Here is a 15,109-nt window from a genome sequence, read left to right as displayed (position 1 = left end):
GTCGAAAGCTTTTAAGAGTCTAATTGTGCAAGATTGACTCGCTACAAATTGTTAGTAATTCAGCTGAAGAGACAATTTTAAACCGGCATTTCGAAACATTGCAAAAAGTTTCACCTCACTCTATGCGTACGACACGTAATATTTTCTGAAGCGTTCTAAACGGATGCAGATTACGACAAAGTTTTAATTTACAAATTGCGACAGGTGTTACAAATTACGACGATTATTACAACAGAGCACTGTTTTCGCTTCTATTCAAATCACTCTTGCTTTTTTGGATTGTGTACTTTATATATGGCATCTTGTACTAAGTAGTTTTTCTTCGGTCCTGATTGATGATTCCTTCTTGTAATCCGTGTATTTTCGCATTGTATGTTCAAACACACGGACACCATGGCCAACAAACAGTGATAGCTACTTCAAGTCAACACAGTGACATAACTTCCCTCACTCATGAACAAAACTGGAAAAGCCTGTTTATATTTTAGTGGCATCAGCTTCGACAAGGCGGAAGAACTTTTCGTAACAAACATTCTAACTTGTACCCTTAACTTATTGTTCGGTGTCGTAACATTTGTGGCCAACTCTACAATTCTTCTGGCGATTAAAAAAACCCACGATCTTCACACACCATCTTTCGTCCTTTTAGGCTCCTTGGCAACCTCGGATCTTCTCGTTGGCCTCGTATGTCAGCCACTTTTTGTGGCGTTTAAGATAGCCGAACTTGAAAGAAATTTAACAGCGTACTGTTGGTTGAGACTGCTCCAAGGCAGAACGGCTTGGACTACATCTGGCGTTTCTTTGTTGACAATAGCCGCTGTTTCTGTTGACAGACTCCTCGCTCTAACTCTTCATTTACGATATGACACTCTAGTCACTGTTCCACGAGTACTTCAAGTCACTGTCCTTTTCTGGATCTTGTCCATGATATCAAACGTTGTTCTAAGATTTTTGATGACAAGTAATGTATGGCTTGTCATCACTATGGTCATCGTTGTTCTTACATTTATTGTCATCACGATAAGTACTTTGAAAATTTTCCAGACTGTGCTTAGACACCAACGTCAGATAAATGACCAAAACGCTGCTGTCAGCCATCTTCAAAACAACACCGTTAACGTACTGAAATGTAGAAAATCGGCCGTAACGGTGCTCTATGTTTATGGCTTGTTTGTGATATGCTATGTCCCCTACATTGCAACAAGCATCATAGCAGAACTTCTTGGATACACAACGAAAGTGCTCATCGCTAATAATCTCAGTGAGACAGCTATTTATATTAACTCGTTTTTAAATCCAATCGTGTACTGCTTGAGAATAAGGAAGATGCGACGAGCTGTGAAGAATATCCTAAAACGACAGTAGGAACCTTAGGCAACGACAACGGCGACACTTCGCACGCGCATCACGCTTTTTGTACAACACGACTGCGTCGTGAAAATTCCTAATTTCACGTTTTGTGTAGGACGTGAGCACAAAACAGCAACTTTCTTTTTCCTTTCCTGAACTTCGATACGGTCTTAAAGAACTCAGATCAAGAAAAATATGCCAACATTTGACGAATTCAACAATTGGTTGTTTTAAATCGCAAAAATATTGTTCACCCGTTGACATACTTAAAAATGATGAATGCTTCTAGGAACAATATTTGCTGCAACTATGTAAATATTTGGCACTACACTAAAAGTATATAAATACTTGGCGAGTACTTAGTGTAGCTTCGGAACCTTTCCAGCGATCATTTTAATTTATGCCTGAGAAAAGGGAATTTATTATTTATTCAGGAGATGTGACTACAAGCATACATTTACCATAAGAAATGTTACAATAATACAGTGTTCAAGGACGATAAAGTTTTTCAATGTTAGTACTACGAATTGCGGTAAGATAGACAGCATATTATTTCAGGTTTTAAAGACAAAATAGTGAGTGGAAAATCTCCATCTAAACGTTGACATTCGGAATCTTATCTTAATCTTTAATTTAGCAAGGTATTCAGCAGCTGGTCTTCTGAATATATTGTACCAAGAAGTTAAGATAGAAAGATCTGTGGCAGTTTCACAGTGGACTCAGGAAAACTTTTTCAGTTTCTTTGGGGGGGGGAGACTATTTGCAAAGACAGAGGGTGACCTTTAGTGCTTTTTTTTGTCCATAACGTAGGCCATGAGTCCTAAAGAAGCTTCATTATAGGTAGCGACTTCATATCTGTTAATGCAGACAGTGGCAACATATTAGTAGGTATGCAAATTTTTCAGGCAGGCGAAATTTGTTTATATTACCTGAATTAGGTTTAGGCAATTTAATTGCTTCTGCTGGGAATCAAAGAGTTTTTATCATGTATTTTGTTCCTGACCTTCAAAGACTGCTCGGTTGAATATATAGGAGAGTTAACATTAACCTTTACTCGGCTGCAGAGAGAAAAGCTGTATATATAGCTAGCCCTGAAACAGAAGCCTTTGTTGAGAGAAGAGACTTTAGGAAGGCTGACTCGGTTGAAAAGAAAAGATTTACTTCAAAAAAATACCTGCCTCGTTTGAGGAATAGAATAAACGAAGCTTGGCTCATCAAACACCATGAACAAATCAGAGAAAACCTGTTTCTTTTTTGAAGAAAAGTACATTAATCTGACTCTCGCCGGCTCCGAAGAAGTTTTCGTCGCCAGTATACTGACTTGTTCTTTCGATTTTTCATTTTCTGTGCTAACATGTGCGGGAAATTTCCTGATTGTATTTGCTATTGCAAAAAGCGAACATCTTCGTTCTCCTTCTTTCATTCTTCTCGGTTGTTTGGCAGCTACGGATCTCTTTGTTGGTTTTGTGTGCCAGCCGATCTCTGCGGCTCGTAAAATAGCTGAACTTACAGAAAATTTAACCGCCTTTTGCACATTGAAAATGCTCCACTTCGTATCAGGTTGGATAACATCTGGAATTTCTTTGTTTACTTTAGCTGCAGTGTCTGTTGATAGAGTTCTCTGCCTAATCCTTCACTTACGATACAAAGCGATTGTAACAGTTCCTCGCACTTGGATAGCCACCTCTGTTTTATGGATATTTTCCATTGCATTCGTCGTTCTAAGGTTCTGGATGAGCAATGTATAGGATCTTATCGTGATGGCCGTAATGTTTCTAGTATTACTTGTCATAACAACCAGTACCATAAAAATATTTCAGACTGTACGAAGACATCAACGGCAGATATGGGTGCACCATGTTCGAGCCAACACAGCTGCCAACACAATGAACGTATTGAAGTGCAAAAAATCAGCTGTGACAGTCCTTTATATTTATGGTTTGTTTTTAATTGTCTATCTGCCATTCTTTGTAGAATTAATCATTGACGTATTTATTGGATACACAAGAACAGTGAAGATTGCATATTATTATGCTGTAACTTTCATTTTTATCAACTCTTGTTTGAATCCGTTTGTTTATTGCTGGAGAATCAGAGAAATAAGGCGAGCCGTGAAGAATATCTTGACAAGAAGATAAATGAGCGATCTTACAAAGGCTATGTCTTTGCGAATATTGCTGTTTAGGTCAATTTCGTGCTTAAGTCAGTACAGTCGAACTTCTCTAATACGGAGACCGAAGGGACAGAGCGAAGTGTCCGAATTAGAGAGGTGTCCGTATAAAAGATGGGTCACTACGATGACCTGACTTTTATGACTCCACTTATATTACAGTTTTATAAATGTAAGTAGCTAAAACCAGGCTCACACTCGTCTTTAAGCTGCGCGCATTTAAAGTTATTAATTCACAGTACAAAGACACTGTCTTTCAGTAGCATACAACATTGTACATCTCAGCTACAGACAAATTACTGTTTTAAAACGAAACGAGCTACAGCGTAATGCTACATGTAAAAAGCAAGTGCAGTAAAAAGTAACTAGAGTACAAAATGTAATAAAAAAGATATTTATGCTATCTGTAGTTATTGAAGCCTTCAAAAAGTCGGTTATGTTCCTCTGTACACTTTCGCAAATCGTTGTTTGGTATACACCGACTGGGCTTTATATCACCTTGCATAGCTCATCAGCCAGACTAGAAGGGATTCACCCTGTGTAGATTCACCTCTTGGGTAACCAATCAGAACAACAGATTCGCTTTATCTTTCCTGCTTGTCGATAAAAAATCATAAAATTAGAGATGGTAAATCCCCAAAGAGGCGAGGCCTAGCACTGAATTGCCTATAATCATCAAGGGTCCAGGACACTTATAGAACTACATCAAAGGGACATTCAAGACAGACCGCCAAAAACTTGGGAAAATAGCAAATGATTGAAAAGAGATCTTGCTGATCCAAATGAAGTACCGGTATACTCTCAAGTTACCCTTCCTCTCGAGCAGAGGGGGGAGGGGGTGGGGGTTAAGGTGGCGCAGTGGTGACAGCACTCGCCTCCCACCCATGTGGCCCGGGTTCAAATCCCGGCTTCGACGCCATATGTGGGTTGAGTTTGTTGTTGGTTCTTTCCTGTGCTCCGAGAAGATTTTCGCCGGGTACTCCGTTTTCCCCCCTCCTCAAAAGCCAACATTTACAAATTTCAATTTCGACGAGGACTGACTAGCCGAATAACCACTGTGTGCATTTGCTACCTCTAAATCGTCATTTACGTATGTATTTATTTCTTTGTTTCAGTTTTTGTGGCTCTTTTAAAACGTATAAAATGCAAACGTTTATTTCATGTAAATATCTTCTTACCTCATCCCCTATGGGGTTTTGTTATGAAACTAAAACGATGTTCCATGACGTATACGGCATATAAATGAAATATCGTCAAAAACTATATTTGCGTAGGTATTTAGTTACTTTACAACCAATTTTTTTTTAGCAAATTCGATTATTTATCCCGTGCTGATCGAAACTAAAGTAGTTGGCATACTTAGAAACAGAAACCTGGCTGAGAAGATGTAAATTATAATAAATTCAATCTGTCAAGTTGCCTTAGTGAGCTTTGATCGTTATTAAGAAACTTTTGATGATAGCTTCACCTTGTTAGAGGACCAGAGAATTTTTTCCGATCATGAAGACCTTGAACAAAACTGAGACAACCTGCTTCGGCTTTTATTTTATTACAGGTGTCACCTCTGATAATACGGGAGAACTTTTCGCGACAAATATTCTGACATGCATCCTCAATGTATTGTTCAGTATCATAACATGTGTGGGCAACTTTGCGATTCTTCTTGCGATTAAAAATACACGAGATCTTCACTCGCCATCTTACGTCCTTCTGGGCTGCCTGGCTTTTTCTGATCTTCTCGTTGGCCTCTTATGTCAGCCGCTTTTCGTGGGAGTCAAGATAGCTGAGTTTGAGGGGAGCTTTACTGTGTATTGTTGGTTGAGAATGCTTCAGTCCAGATCAGGTTGGACAACAGCGGGCGTTTCGTTTTTCACAATAGCTGCAGTGTCCGTCGACCGACTAATCGCTTTACACCTGCACTTGCGATACAGCGCATTTGTCACCGTTTCTCGGGTTTTGCAAGCCACTCTGGTTATTTGGATCTTGTCCCTTATAGTGAATGTCGTGCTAAGGTTTTGGATGACCTCCGAATGGTTTTTCATCCCGTTGGTCATTTTTGTTGTTGTATTCCTGGTTCTAACCGTCAGTACAATAAAGATATTTCAGATGGTTCGAAGACACCAGCGCAAGATAAAAAGCCAAACTGAGGCCGTAAGCCATCTTCAATCCATGACAGTGAACATCCTCAAATGCAGAAAATCAGCTGTCACTGTACTTTATATTTATGGCTTGTTTATGATATGTTATGTCCCTTTCTTTGGAACTCTAATCACAGACATGCTCCATCGATATACAATCAAGATACAAATCGCTTATGATTTCTCTGGGACTGTCATTTTCGTCAACTCCTTTATAAATCCGGTTGTGTACTGCTGAAGAATTCGGGAAATAAAAAAAGCTGTAAAGAGCATTCTAAGGGAGTGGGGTGGAGGACGGAATGAATAATACCCCCACTCCTGGAAGCCTAAATGATTTCCTCGATGCTAATATGAGGGAGCAAGGGTGGGGATTTGTATGGGAAGCAATGTTGGCGAACTATTGGGAGCACTCCCTTCCAATGTGGCGCGGGTTCAAATCCAGGCGTCGACCACATATATGTGGGTTGAGTTTGTTGTTGGTTCTCTCCTTTGCTTTGAGAGGTTTTTCTCCCGGTGCTCAGGTTTTCCCCTTTCCTCAAAACCAATTCTTTCAAAGTCCAGTTCGATCTGTAGCGCACCGTCACGTCTAAATTAGTTCTCAAAAACTGCTAAGTGCTTTGTGGGTAAACACTTACAATTACAAAAATCAGTCTCCGAATTTGCTGTCATAATGTTAGCCTCCATGCTTGTCCTTTTTTATCCTTCTACTGCAGAGGACGTTGTTTCTGTTTCTGTTGACCAGAAGAATAGAGAAGTGACCGGTCTTCATACTTTAATAAATAACTAGAAAGTAATTCATAGTAGGATTCTATTTCTTTCCACAAAGCGACATATACTACACATCTATAGTATAAACACCATGAGAAGGAGTGTTTCATCCGATATCCAAACAGCGACAAGTATATATTAAACACGAGAAGGAGCTATCCAAACACCAAGAAGGAATATGTCAAACAGGAGAAGAAATATTTCATCTAATCTCCAAACACCGGGAAGTAACAAATTTAACACGAGAAACAGTGTTTTATCTATATCCAAACACTGAGAAGTAATATAGGAAATACGAGAAGGAGCGTTTCATCTGATATCAAAATACCGAGAATTATATATCCAAACACGACTGTGTGGCCCTACCATGAATACAAGAATGTGGGAGAAACGTGTTAGCCAAATTTTTGATTACTAAATTATAAACACATAATAAATTAATACCCACAGGTAGCCCAAGCTCGAAATATGTCAAATATGAGCATTGGCGAACACTGCGGCAATGTTGCGTAACATTAGAAATATAAGTATTTGTATGGCAAAAAAAACTATCGTTTCCGTAACCTACGAAAATGAAAGGATTTCAATAAAAAAAAACAGCTTACCTTACGTAAAATGTTTGTTAAGTCTCTCCTGTGTGGTCCATGGGCCGATTTAAGGCCGTTTTATGGGTTCTACAGTAAACGGTTATCTCTCTCTATAGAGGTTTAAGATAAAACGCATTTGATAACCAGCAATGTTTAATAACAGTCAGCTGAACAGTCTCTGATCGGATTCAAATCCCTTCCAGAACAACGCATAAAGACACAGGAACACAGGTAAATACATCTAATTATTCTATTAGCTAATACAGCGTTCGGGCTCTCTCTAGTCCGTCCTTTAATAGTGAGCCAATTAAAAGATAAACCGTCTTAAAACGTTCCGATTTAAAAAGAAAGCCTCCTTTTGTGATGAGAAAAACCCGAGCATTTTAATTACTCTTTCGGAGGTTTACCAAGCATTTTACTGCGAAAAATAGAGCTTTACGATAAAGCATTTTAAAAGAAAACAAAAGAATAACGTGAAAAAAGACTAATTTACAAGAGATCATAAGTCATTTGAGGTACTTACCCACTACACAAACCATACAGTTGAAAACGGTCGAAAGCTTTTAAGAGTCTAATTGTGCAAGATTGACTCGCTACAAATTGTTAGCAATTCAGCTGAAGAGACAATTTTAAACCGGCATTTCGAAACATTGCAAAAAGTTTCGCCTCAGTCTATGTGTACGACAGGTCATATTTTCTGAAGCGTTCTAAACGGATGCAGATTACGACAAAGTTTTAATTTACAAATTGCGACAGGTGTTACAAATTGCGACGATTAGTACAACAGAGCACTGTTTTCGCTTTTTTTCAAAGCACTCTTGCTTTTTTGGATTGTATACTTTATATATGGCATCCTGTACTAAGTAGTTTTTCTTCGGTCCTGATTGCTGATTCCTTCTAGTAATCCGTGTATTTTGCATTGTACGCTCAAACACACGGACACCATGGCCAACAAACAGTGATAGCTACTTCAAGTCAACACAGTGACATAACTTCCCTCACTCATGAACAGAACTGGAAAAGCCTGTTTATATTTTAGTGGCATCAGCTTCGACAAGGCGGAAGAACTTTTCGTAACAGACATTCTAACTTGTATCCTTAACTTATTGTTCGGTGTCGTAACATTTGTGACCAACTCGACAATTCTTCTTGCGATTAAAAAAACCGTGATCTTCACACGCCATCTTTCGTCCTTTTGGGTTGCTTGGCAACCTCGGATCTTCTCGTTAGCCTCATATGTTAGCCGCTTTTTGTGGCGTTTAAAGTAGTTGAACTTGAAAGAAATTTAACTGCGTACTGTTGGTTGAGACTGCTCCAGGGCAGAACGGCTTGGACTACATCTGGTGTTTCCTTGGAAGCAGTAGCCGCTGTTTCTGTTCACAGACTCCTCGCCCTAACTCTTCATTTACGATACGAGACTTTAGGCACTGTTCCATGAGTACTTCAAGTCACTGTCCTTTTCTGGATCATGTCTATGATATTAAACTTTGTTTTAACATTTTGGATGACCAATGTATGACTTTAGTAGTGGTGTCTGAGGAGAATTGGAGGTTTTGGGGGGGCAGCAAAAGGGCAGCAAAATTTAATACATAGCTCACGAATAAAATGCGCGGGTAACTTGTTTAATTTATGCTAAGGGACTTGTCAGAAATTAGCAGGGGGGGAGGGGGGGTGGGAATTTTAAATTTGGGCTCGGAAATGAGGTGACGCATCCCTGCAAGGGGAGTGAAATTTGCTAACCCTCCCCTTGACCTTGGCCTAAAATATCATGACCCTCCCCCTCTTGTATAAATGATAAAATCTAGTTCTTGCAATACTTTAGGGTGGGTCAGTATTATGAAAGCTCAAAATATATTTCTAATCTGTTCTTTGTAATGCCATATACATAGATTTTAGATGACAGCATTAAGAGTCCGACTCTGATTCGATTCTGACAGCTGATCACTGGACTCTCTTATTTCTCCCAGGATTTTTTTACAAAATAAAGAACTTCTCTTTTTTCTGTGGGTGAACCTCTACGTGATCACGGACACATATTTGCATGACCCTCCCCCTTTTAACGACCCATTTTTCATGACCCCTCCCCTTTCTGCAGTCTCAAAAAGTTGTGACCCTCCCTCTGTTTCCACCCCCCTCCCCCTCTGCTAATTACTGACAAGTCCCTAACCATGTTCAGGCAGGTACTAGTAATGATGTCACAGCACCATAAGGTCCATTTGACGGTTTAGCAAACCCATTAGAAACGGCTAATGTCTTCTATTTAGGGCTAAAAATCGGATATATATAAACAAAACACACACGCATACACAAAGTGGAGCTGAAACCTCTTTATCTCAATTTTGTCTGACTATTACAAAACCGTTTTCTCCTTTCTAACTCAAGGAAACGACTTACTATTGAAGTCTCAGCGTTTCACGCGCCGTTAGTCAGTTAATTATGGGAGTTAACAAGCCTACATTTGCATACATATTAGTTCAGCTCAGTAATAACCGTATAAAAACACACAAAAAAAACGATTAATAACTTAACAAGGATCATGCAATTAAAACACGCAACTAATCAATAAACACTCCCAATAAAACCAGACACGTTTCTTATAAGACACAAGAAGTCAACTTTATGACCCTTTATTAAAATAATTGCAAAAAACATGAGATTAAATATTCTATTAAGATAGTCAAAAAAGGCAAGCTATGTTTTTTTTTACACTGCGCACAATGTTTTACTTACCCCTCACCCTTCCATTTTTTTATTCCCTCCTCCAAAACTTTATTATGTTCTCTCCTCCTCCACCACCTCATTTATTCCATATCTTTTTCCATCCACAAAAAAATCGATCTCATATCGACCCTACATTGACCCTAGACTCAACTTTTTTTTTTTCAACACAGCTTCGTGAATAGTGAAACTATATACAACCACCACCGGTGGTGATGGTGGTAGTGGTGGTGGTGGAGGGAAACAATAGAAATGTGGTGGTGGTTTTATACATGACATACAGCTACGAAAGCGACGTATGTAATCTGTTACTTTAGAAACTATGTGAACGTATCAACCAAAGAATCCGCACATTTTTTTTATTTTGCCTGTTTACAACTTATTTCGAAGGGGATAGACTGGAAATCTTTGTTGCTAGAAATATCTGTATGTCGTAACTCTTCATTAGCCGGTACGATGTTTAAAATGTGTGGAATTAATTCCAGATTTAGTTTCGACCCCGTAGAACATTTAAAGAGAAGCCACCCAACCTTCAGGGCGGATCGAGCGCAGAGCTCTCAAACGTCTCCTTTGTGAAAAAGAAGAACAAACGCAGTCTGTGCTTTTGAGAGTGCGCGTGTTGCCTTGACTCTTCTCAGAGCAGGAAAGGCTGCTTTATCTGCACGCGATGCCACACCCTCGTTCACCCACTAAGCAAAGATAAATTAGCCGATTTAAAGAGACTTATAAAAGGAAAGAGAAGACGCAGCATAACGCAATTTTGGCAGTGTAGAGCTGGTGAGAAAATGACTGAAAGAAATCACACACTTAATTTTAAAGCAAAGATAATTAACCGAGTATAAGAGGCTTAAAAAGATGACAAGAAGAAACACGCAATGTTCTTTAAAAATATATAAGAACGAAAGACATCAGTTAATATTAAAATAAAGGCTGAGGAACTGACAAACATTTTAAACTTTTTTTCATATTTCATATTTTATTTTTAATTAATTCATTAATTTTTCATTTCATTTATTTTATTCAAATCAAACTGTTAAAAGTTACAGAATGTACATAATTAAGTATAATAAATAATTAGCAAGGGAAGGGACGAAGTGCAGTTTACAACACATCTAACACTTTTTACCATATAATGGCCTGGCTGTATATTAATTAACTAAATTCCTTTTACAGAATTCGGCCAACAATATTGTTTTATTATTTCATACCTCCAAGAAGTTCTCGAGAAAGGATTGTTAATAAAATATTTCGTAAATGGATTGACTTAGAGGGGGCCAATTTGCGTATGCGTGCCAAAATTTGGTTTACGCAGAAAGAAGGAAAGAACGGTTTTCCTTATTAAAAGCTTCACTTTTTTATTATGAAACCAGCTGTCTCTCTTCGATGTCATATTCAGCCAATTACAATCGTCCCAGTGGGTGACAAGACCTTATATCTTCTATAAGTTGTAGATCGTGTGAATTTTGAGATTCAATTTTAAAAAAGACAATGGCAGCATATTACTTAGTAAGTGTGCCAATTTTTCAGACAGACGAAATTTATTTATTATTGATTAAGTTTAGGCTATTTAATTGCTTCTGCTGAGAATGAAACTGTCATGATTGTATCATGTCATTTGTTCCTGATTATAACGAGCATTCAAAGACTGCCGTCAGAAGTCATGCTTAGTTAAAAGAACTGCCACTTGAAAAAGCTTTAAGAGCTTGGTTGAATAGTAGAGTTAACAAACCCGGACTCGGCTGCAGACAGAGGACAGCTCTAGCTAGCCATGATACAGATGCCTTTCTTGCGAGAAAAGACTTTGAGAAGCCTGACTCGGTTGAAAAAGGAAAGAGTTACTTGAAAAAAATCCTGGCTCGGTCGAGGAATAGAGTGAACGAAGCTTGGCTCATCAGACACCAACAAATCATAGAAAACCTGTTTCATTTTTGAAGAAAAGTAGATCAACCTGACTCTCGCCGACTCAAAACAAACAGTGATAGCTCCTTCAAGCCAACACAGTCTGAAATAACTTCCCTCAGTCATGAACAAAACTGGAAAAGCCTGTTTATTACTTAGTGACATCAGCTTCGACAAGGTGGAAGAACTTTTCGTAACAAACATTCTAACTTGTATCCTTAACTTATCGTTCGGTTTCGTAACATTTGTGGCCAACTCTACAATTCTTCTGGCGATTAAAAACACCTGCGATCTTCACACGCCATCTTTCGTTCTTTTGGGTTCCTTGGCAGCCACGGATCTTCTCGTTGGCCTCGTATGTCAGCCGCTTTTTGTGGCGTTTAAGATAGCCGAACTTGAAAGAAATTTAAATGCGTACTGTTGGTTAAGATTGCTCCAGAGCAGAACGGCTTGGACTACATCTGGCGTTTCTTTCTTGACAGTAGCCGCTGTTTCTGTTGACAGACTCCTCGCTCTAACTCTTCATTTACGATACGACACTTTAGTCACTGTTCCACGAGTACTTCAAGTCACTTTCCTTTTCTGGATCTTGTCCATGATATTAAACGTTGTTCTAACATTTTGGATGACCAATGTATGGCTTTTCTTCCCCATGGTCATCTTTTTTCTTACATTTATTGTCATCACGATAAGTACTTTGAAAATTTTCCGGACTGTGCTTAGACACCAACATCAGATAAATGACCAAAACGCTGCTGTCAGCCATCTTCAAAACAACACCGTTAACGTACTGAAATGTAGAAAATCAGCAGTTACTGTGCTCTATGTTTATGGCTTGTTTGTGATATGCTTTGTCCCCTACATTGCAACAAGCATCATAGAAGTACTTCTTGGATCCACAACGAAAGTGCTCATCGCTTATGATCTCTGTGAGACAGCTATTTATATTAACTCCTTTTTAAATCCAATCGTGTACTGCTTGAGAATAAGGAAGATGCGACGAGCTGTGAAGAATATCCTAAAACGACAGTAGGAACCTTAGGCTGTTAGGCAACGACAACGACGACACTTTGCACGAGACAGTCTTATAGAACTCAGATCAAGAAAAATATGCCAACATTTGAAGAAGAAGAAGAACCTTTATTAATTTATACCGCTAAGGGTAGCCCCTTCAGACGCAAAAAGCTGTCTGTTATCAATGGGAGCCCTGAGCAACAACGCACAAAAACACACTAAACATATAAACATTACACTAATACAGGTAATAATATAAATAGAAAACTATTTTCAATTAAAAGATTAAAAGATGTAAAACACGAAATATCATTAAGATAATTCGTTAAAAAGAGTGCAACCACAATAATAGAAGGATCTTTTTTGCAATTTCAGTTCTCACAGCAGGCGGATGTAAGAGGTTGCTTTGTCTAGCAGCGCGCATGGATTGTATTATTACGTTTAAAATATTGTTTAAAATACTGGGGACATTGACCTTGCAGGCATTTCTTAACGAGTTTAAAAACAGATTGACGGCGGCGCTCCTCCAAGGTGGGCCATTTCAGAACGTCCAATGCCTGCTTGCTGCGCACAGTACAAGCCATTATCCTAGCAGCCCGGTTTTGGAGGGCTTCAAGGTCTTGTTTACGACCTTCCCCGCAACAGCCCCACACACTTACACAGTATTCTAAAATTGGCCTAATTAGACTACAATACACGAATTGACGAATTGGAAAATTGGTTGTTTTAAATCGCACAAATGTTGGTCACCCGTTAACATACTTAAAAATGATGAATGCTTCTAGGAAAAATATTTCACTGATATTTGCTGCAGCGATGTAAATATTTGGCACTACATTAAAAGTATATAAATACTGGGCGAGTACTTAGTGTAGCTTCGGAACCTTTCCAGCGATCATTTTAATTTCTGCCTGAGAAAAGGGCATTTATTTTTTTTTTTTTCAGAAGATGAGACTACACGCATTCATTTACCATAAGAATTGTTTTATGCAGTGTTCAAGGACAATAAAGGTTTTCAATGTTAGTGTTAGTACTAGAGCGGTTTTCATTTGAGTGTCGAAAAGTAATTGGTTTTGCACTTTCTACACGATGCGATTGGCTTAAAAGATTCGCGCCACCTTTTTATCCAATCAGAAGTAAAACCAAAGCCAATTGTGACGCGCTCGCATGCATTTTCCCGCGCTTTGCGTCAGCCACATGTAATTACTTCGAGTTTTGATTGGTTCAATGTATTGTCTGTGTCCTATGTGATTGGCCAGAGTAATTACTTTGGTTTTGGTTTTACGACACTCAAACGAAAACCACTCTAAGAATTGCAATTCGCTATGTTCAATGGTCTACAATGCGTACCAGTGAAAATAAATTTTAGTAATTTATGCATTAGGTTCGGCACATGAGAAGTTCAACGTTTGATCGAAGTCGCCCCGTCGAAGTTTCCATGTGGGCCACTCGATCTTAATTCATGGGTAGACTCAAGTTAGACACGTCGGACTTAATAATTAAAACACCGATCTCTTCATGTACTTAATTGAAGGGATTAGGTTCGGTACATGAAAAGTTCGACGTTTAAACTGGGCCTTAATTTGCGTGAATGATGTATGGCCTCAATATGGAGCACAAAGTGTAACCAATCGATCGTGAGATCAACTTAGCTGGATGCTGGTCAGCTTCATCCTTTGCGTTTTCATGGACCAAGACGAAGTCGAGGTCAATAAACATGCGACGGTGAAAGCTTTGTCAATACGAATTCATTATACGACCAAATTAAGAGTGCAGACCAACGCGGGAAATCCCGATAGGGAAAGATGGGCTTATCTTGCATGCCCACTTGGGTAACCAATCAGAACATGGTATTCGCTTTATCTTTCCTGCTTATGGATAAAAAATGATAAAATTAGAGATGGTAAATCCCCAAAGAGGCGCTGCCTAGCACTGAGTTGGCTATAATCATCAAGGGTCCAGGACTCTTGTAGACTAAGTACATTAGACGGACATTCAAGACACACCGCAAAGAACTTAACAAAAATGGCAAATGATTGAAAAGGGATCTTGTTAATCCTGATGAGGTACCGGTATATCTCAAGCTACCCTTCCTCTAGAGCAGGTGAGGGGGGAGAGGGTGGGGCAGTGGTGAGAGCACTCCCATCAAAGTAGCCTAGGTTCGAAACCCGGTGTCGACGCCAGATGTGGGTTGAGTTTGTTGTTCGTTCTCTCCTTTCCTCCAAGTACTCCGTTTTCCCAATCTCTCCTCAAAAACCAACATTTGCAAATTCCAGTTTCGAGGAGGAATAATAGACGAAGAACTGTGTGCATGTGCTACCCCTAAATGGTCCTTTACTTATTTATGCACTAATTAATTTGTTTACGTTTTTGTGAAATGTAAATGCAAACGTTTACGTAAATATCTTCTTACCCCATCCCCTAAGGGCTTTTGTTATAATCTAAAAAGATGGTTAAAGTACGTT

General features: G+C 39.0%; 2 protein-coding genes across 2 annotated transcripts; both read left to right on the top strand.

Moving 5' to 3' along the window:
* The first annotated feature begins 443 nt into the window (after window positions 1-443).
* LOC140923684 (melanocyte-stimulating hormone receptor-like) lies at window positions 444-1,698 on the top strand. The gene has a single exon (XM_073373758.1). It carries the CDS (start codon window positions 454-456, stop codon window positions 1,363-1,365), a length of 912 nt encoding a protein of 303 aa, XP_073229859.1. The 5' UTR covers window positions 444-453; the 3' UTR covers window positions 1,366-1,698.
* A 9,799-nt stretch (window positions 1,699-11,497) lies between these two features.
* Window positions 11,498-13,577, top strand: LOC140923071 (melanocyte-stimulating hormone receptor-like). Its single transcript, XM_073373133.1, has one exon. It carries the CDS (start codon window positions 11,755-11,757, stop codon window positions 12,661-12,663), a length of 909 nt encoding a protein of 302 aa, XP_073229234.1. The 5' UTR covers window positions 11,498-11,754; the 3' UTR covers window positions 12,664-13,577.
* Window positions 13,578-15,109: the final 1,532 nt, after the last annotated feature.

This window comes from Porites lutea, chromosome 13, assembly GCF_958299795.1.
Source record: "Porites lutea chromosome 13, jaPorLute2.1, whole genome shotgun sequence".
In the NCBI taxonomy this organism is placed as follows: domain Eukaryota; kingdom Metazoa; phylum Cnidaria; class Anthozoa; order Scleractinia; family Poritidae; genus Porites; species Porites lutea.
Note: the sequence above shows the minus strand (reverse complement) of the source record. Positions and strands in the feature narration are given on the sequence as shown.

Coding starts and splice junctions, on each gene's coding strand:
- LOC140923684 (XM_073373758.1), top strand. CDS start 454: ATGAACAAAACTGGAAAAGCCTGTTTATATTTTAGTGGCATCAGCTTC.
- LOC140923071 (XM_073373133.1), top strand. CDS start 11,755: ATGAACAAAACTGGAAAAGCCTGTTTATTACTTAGTGACATCAGCTTC.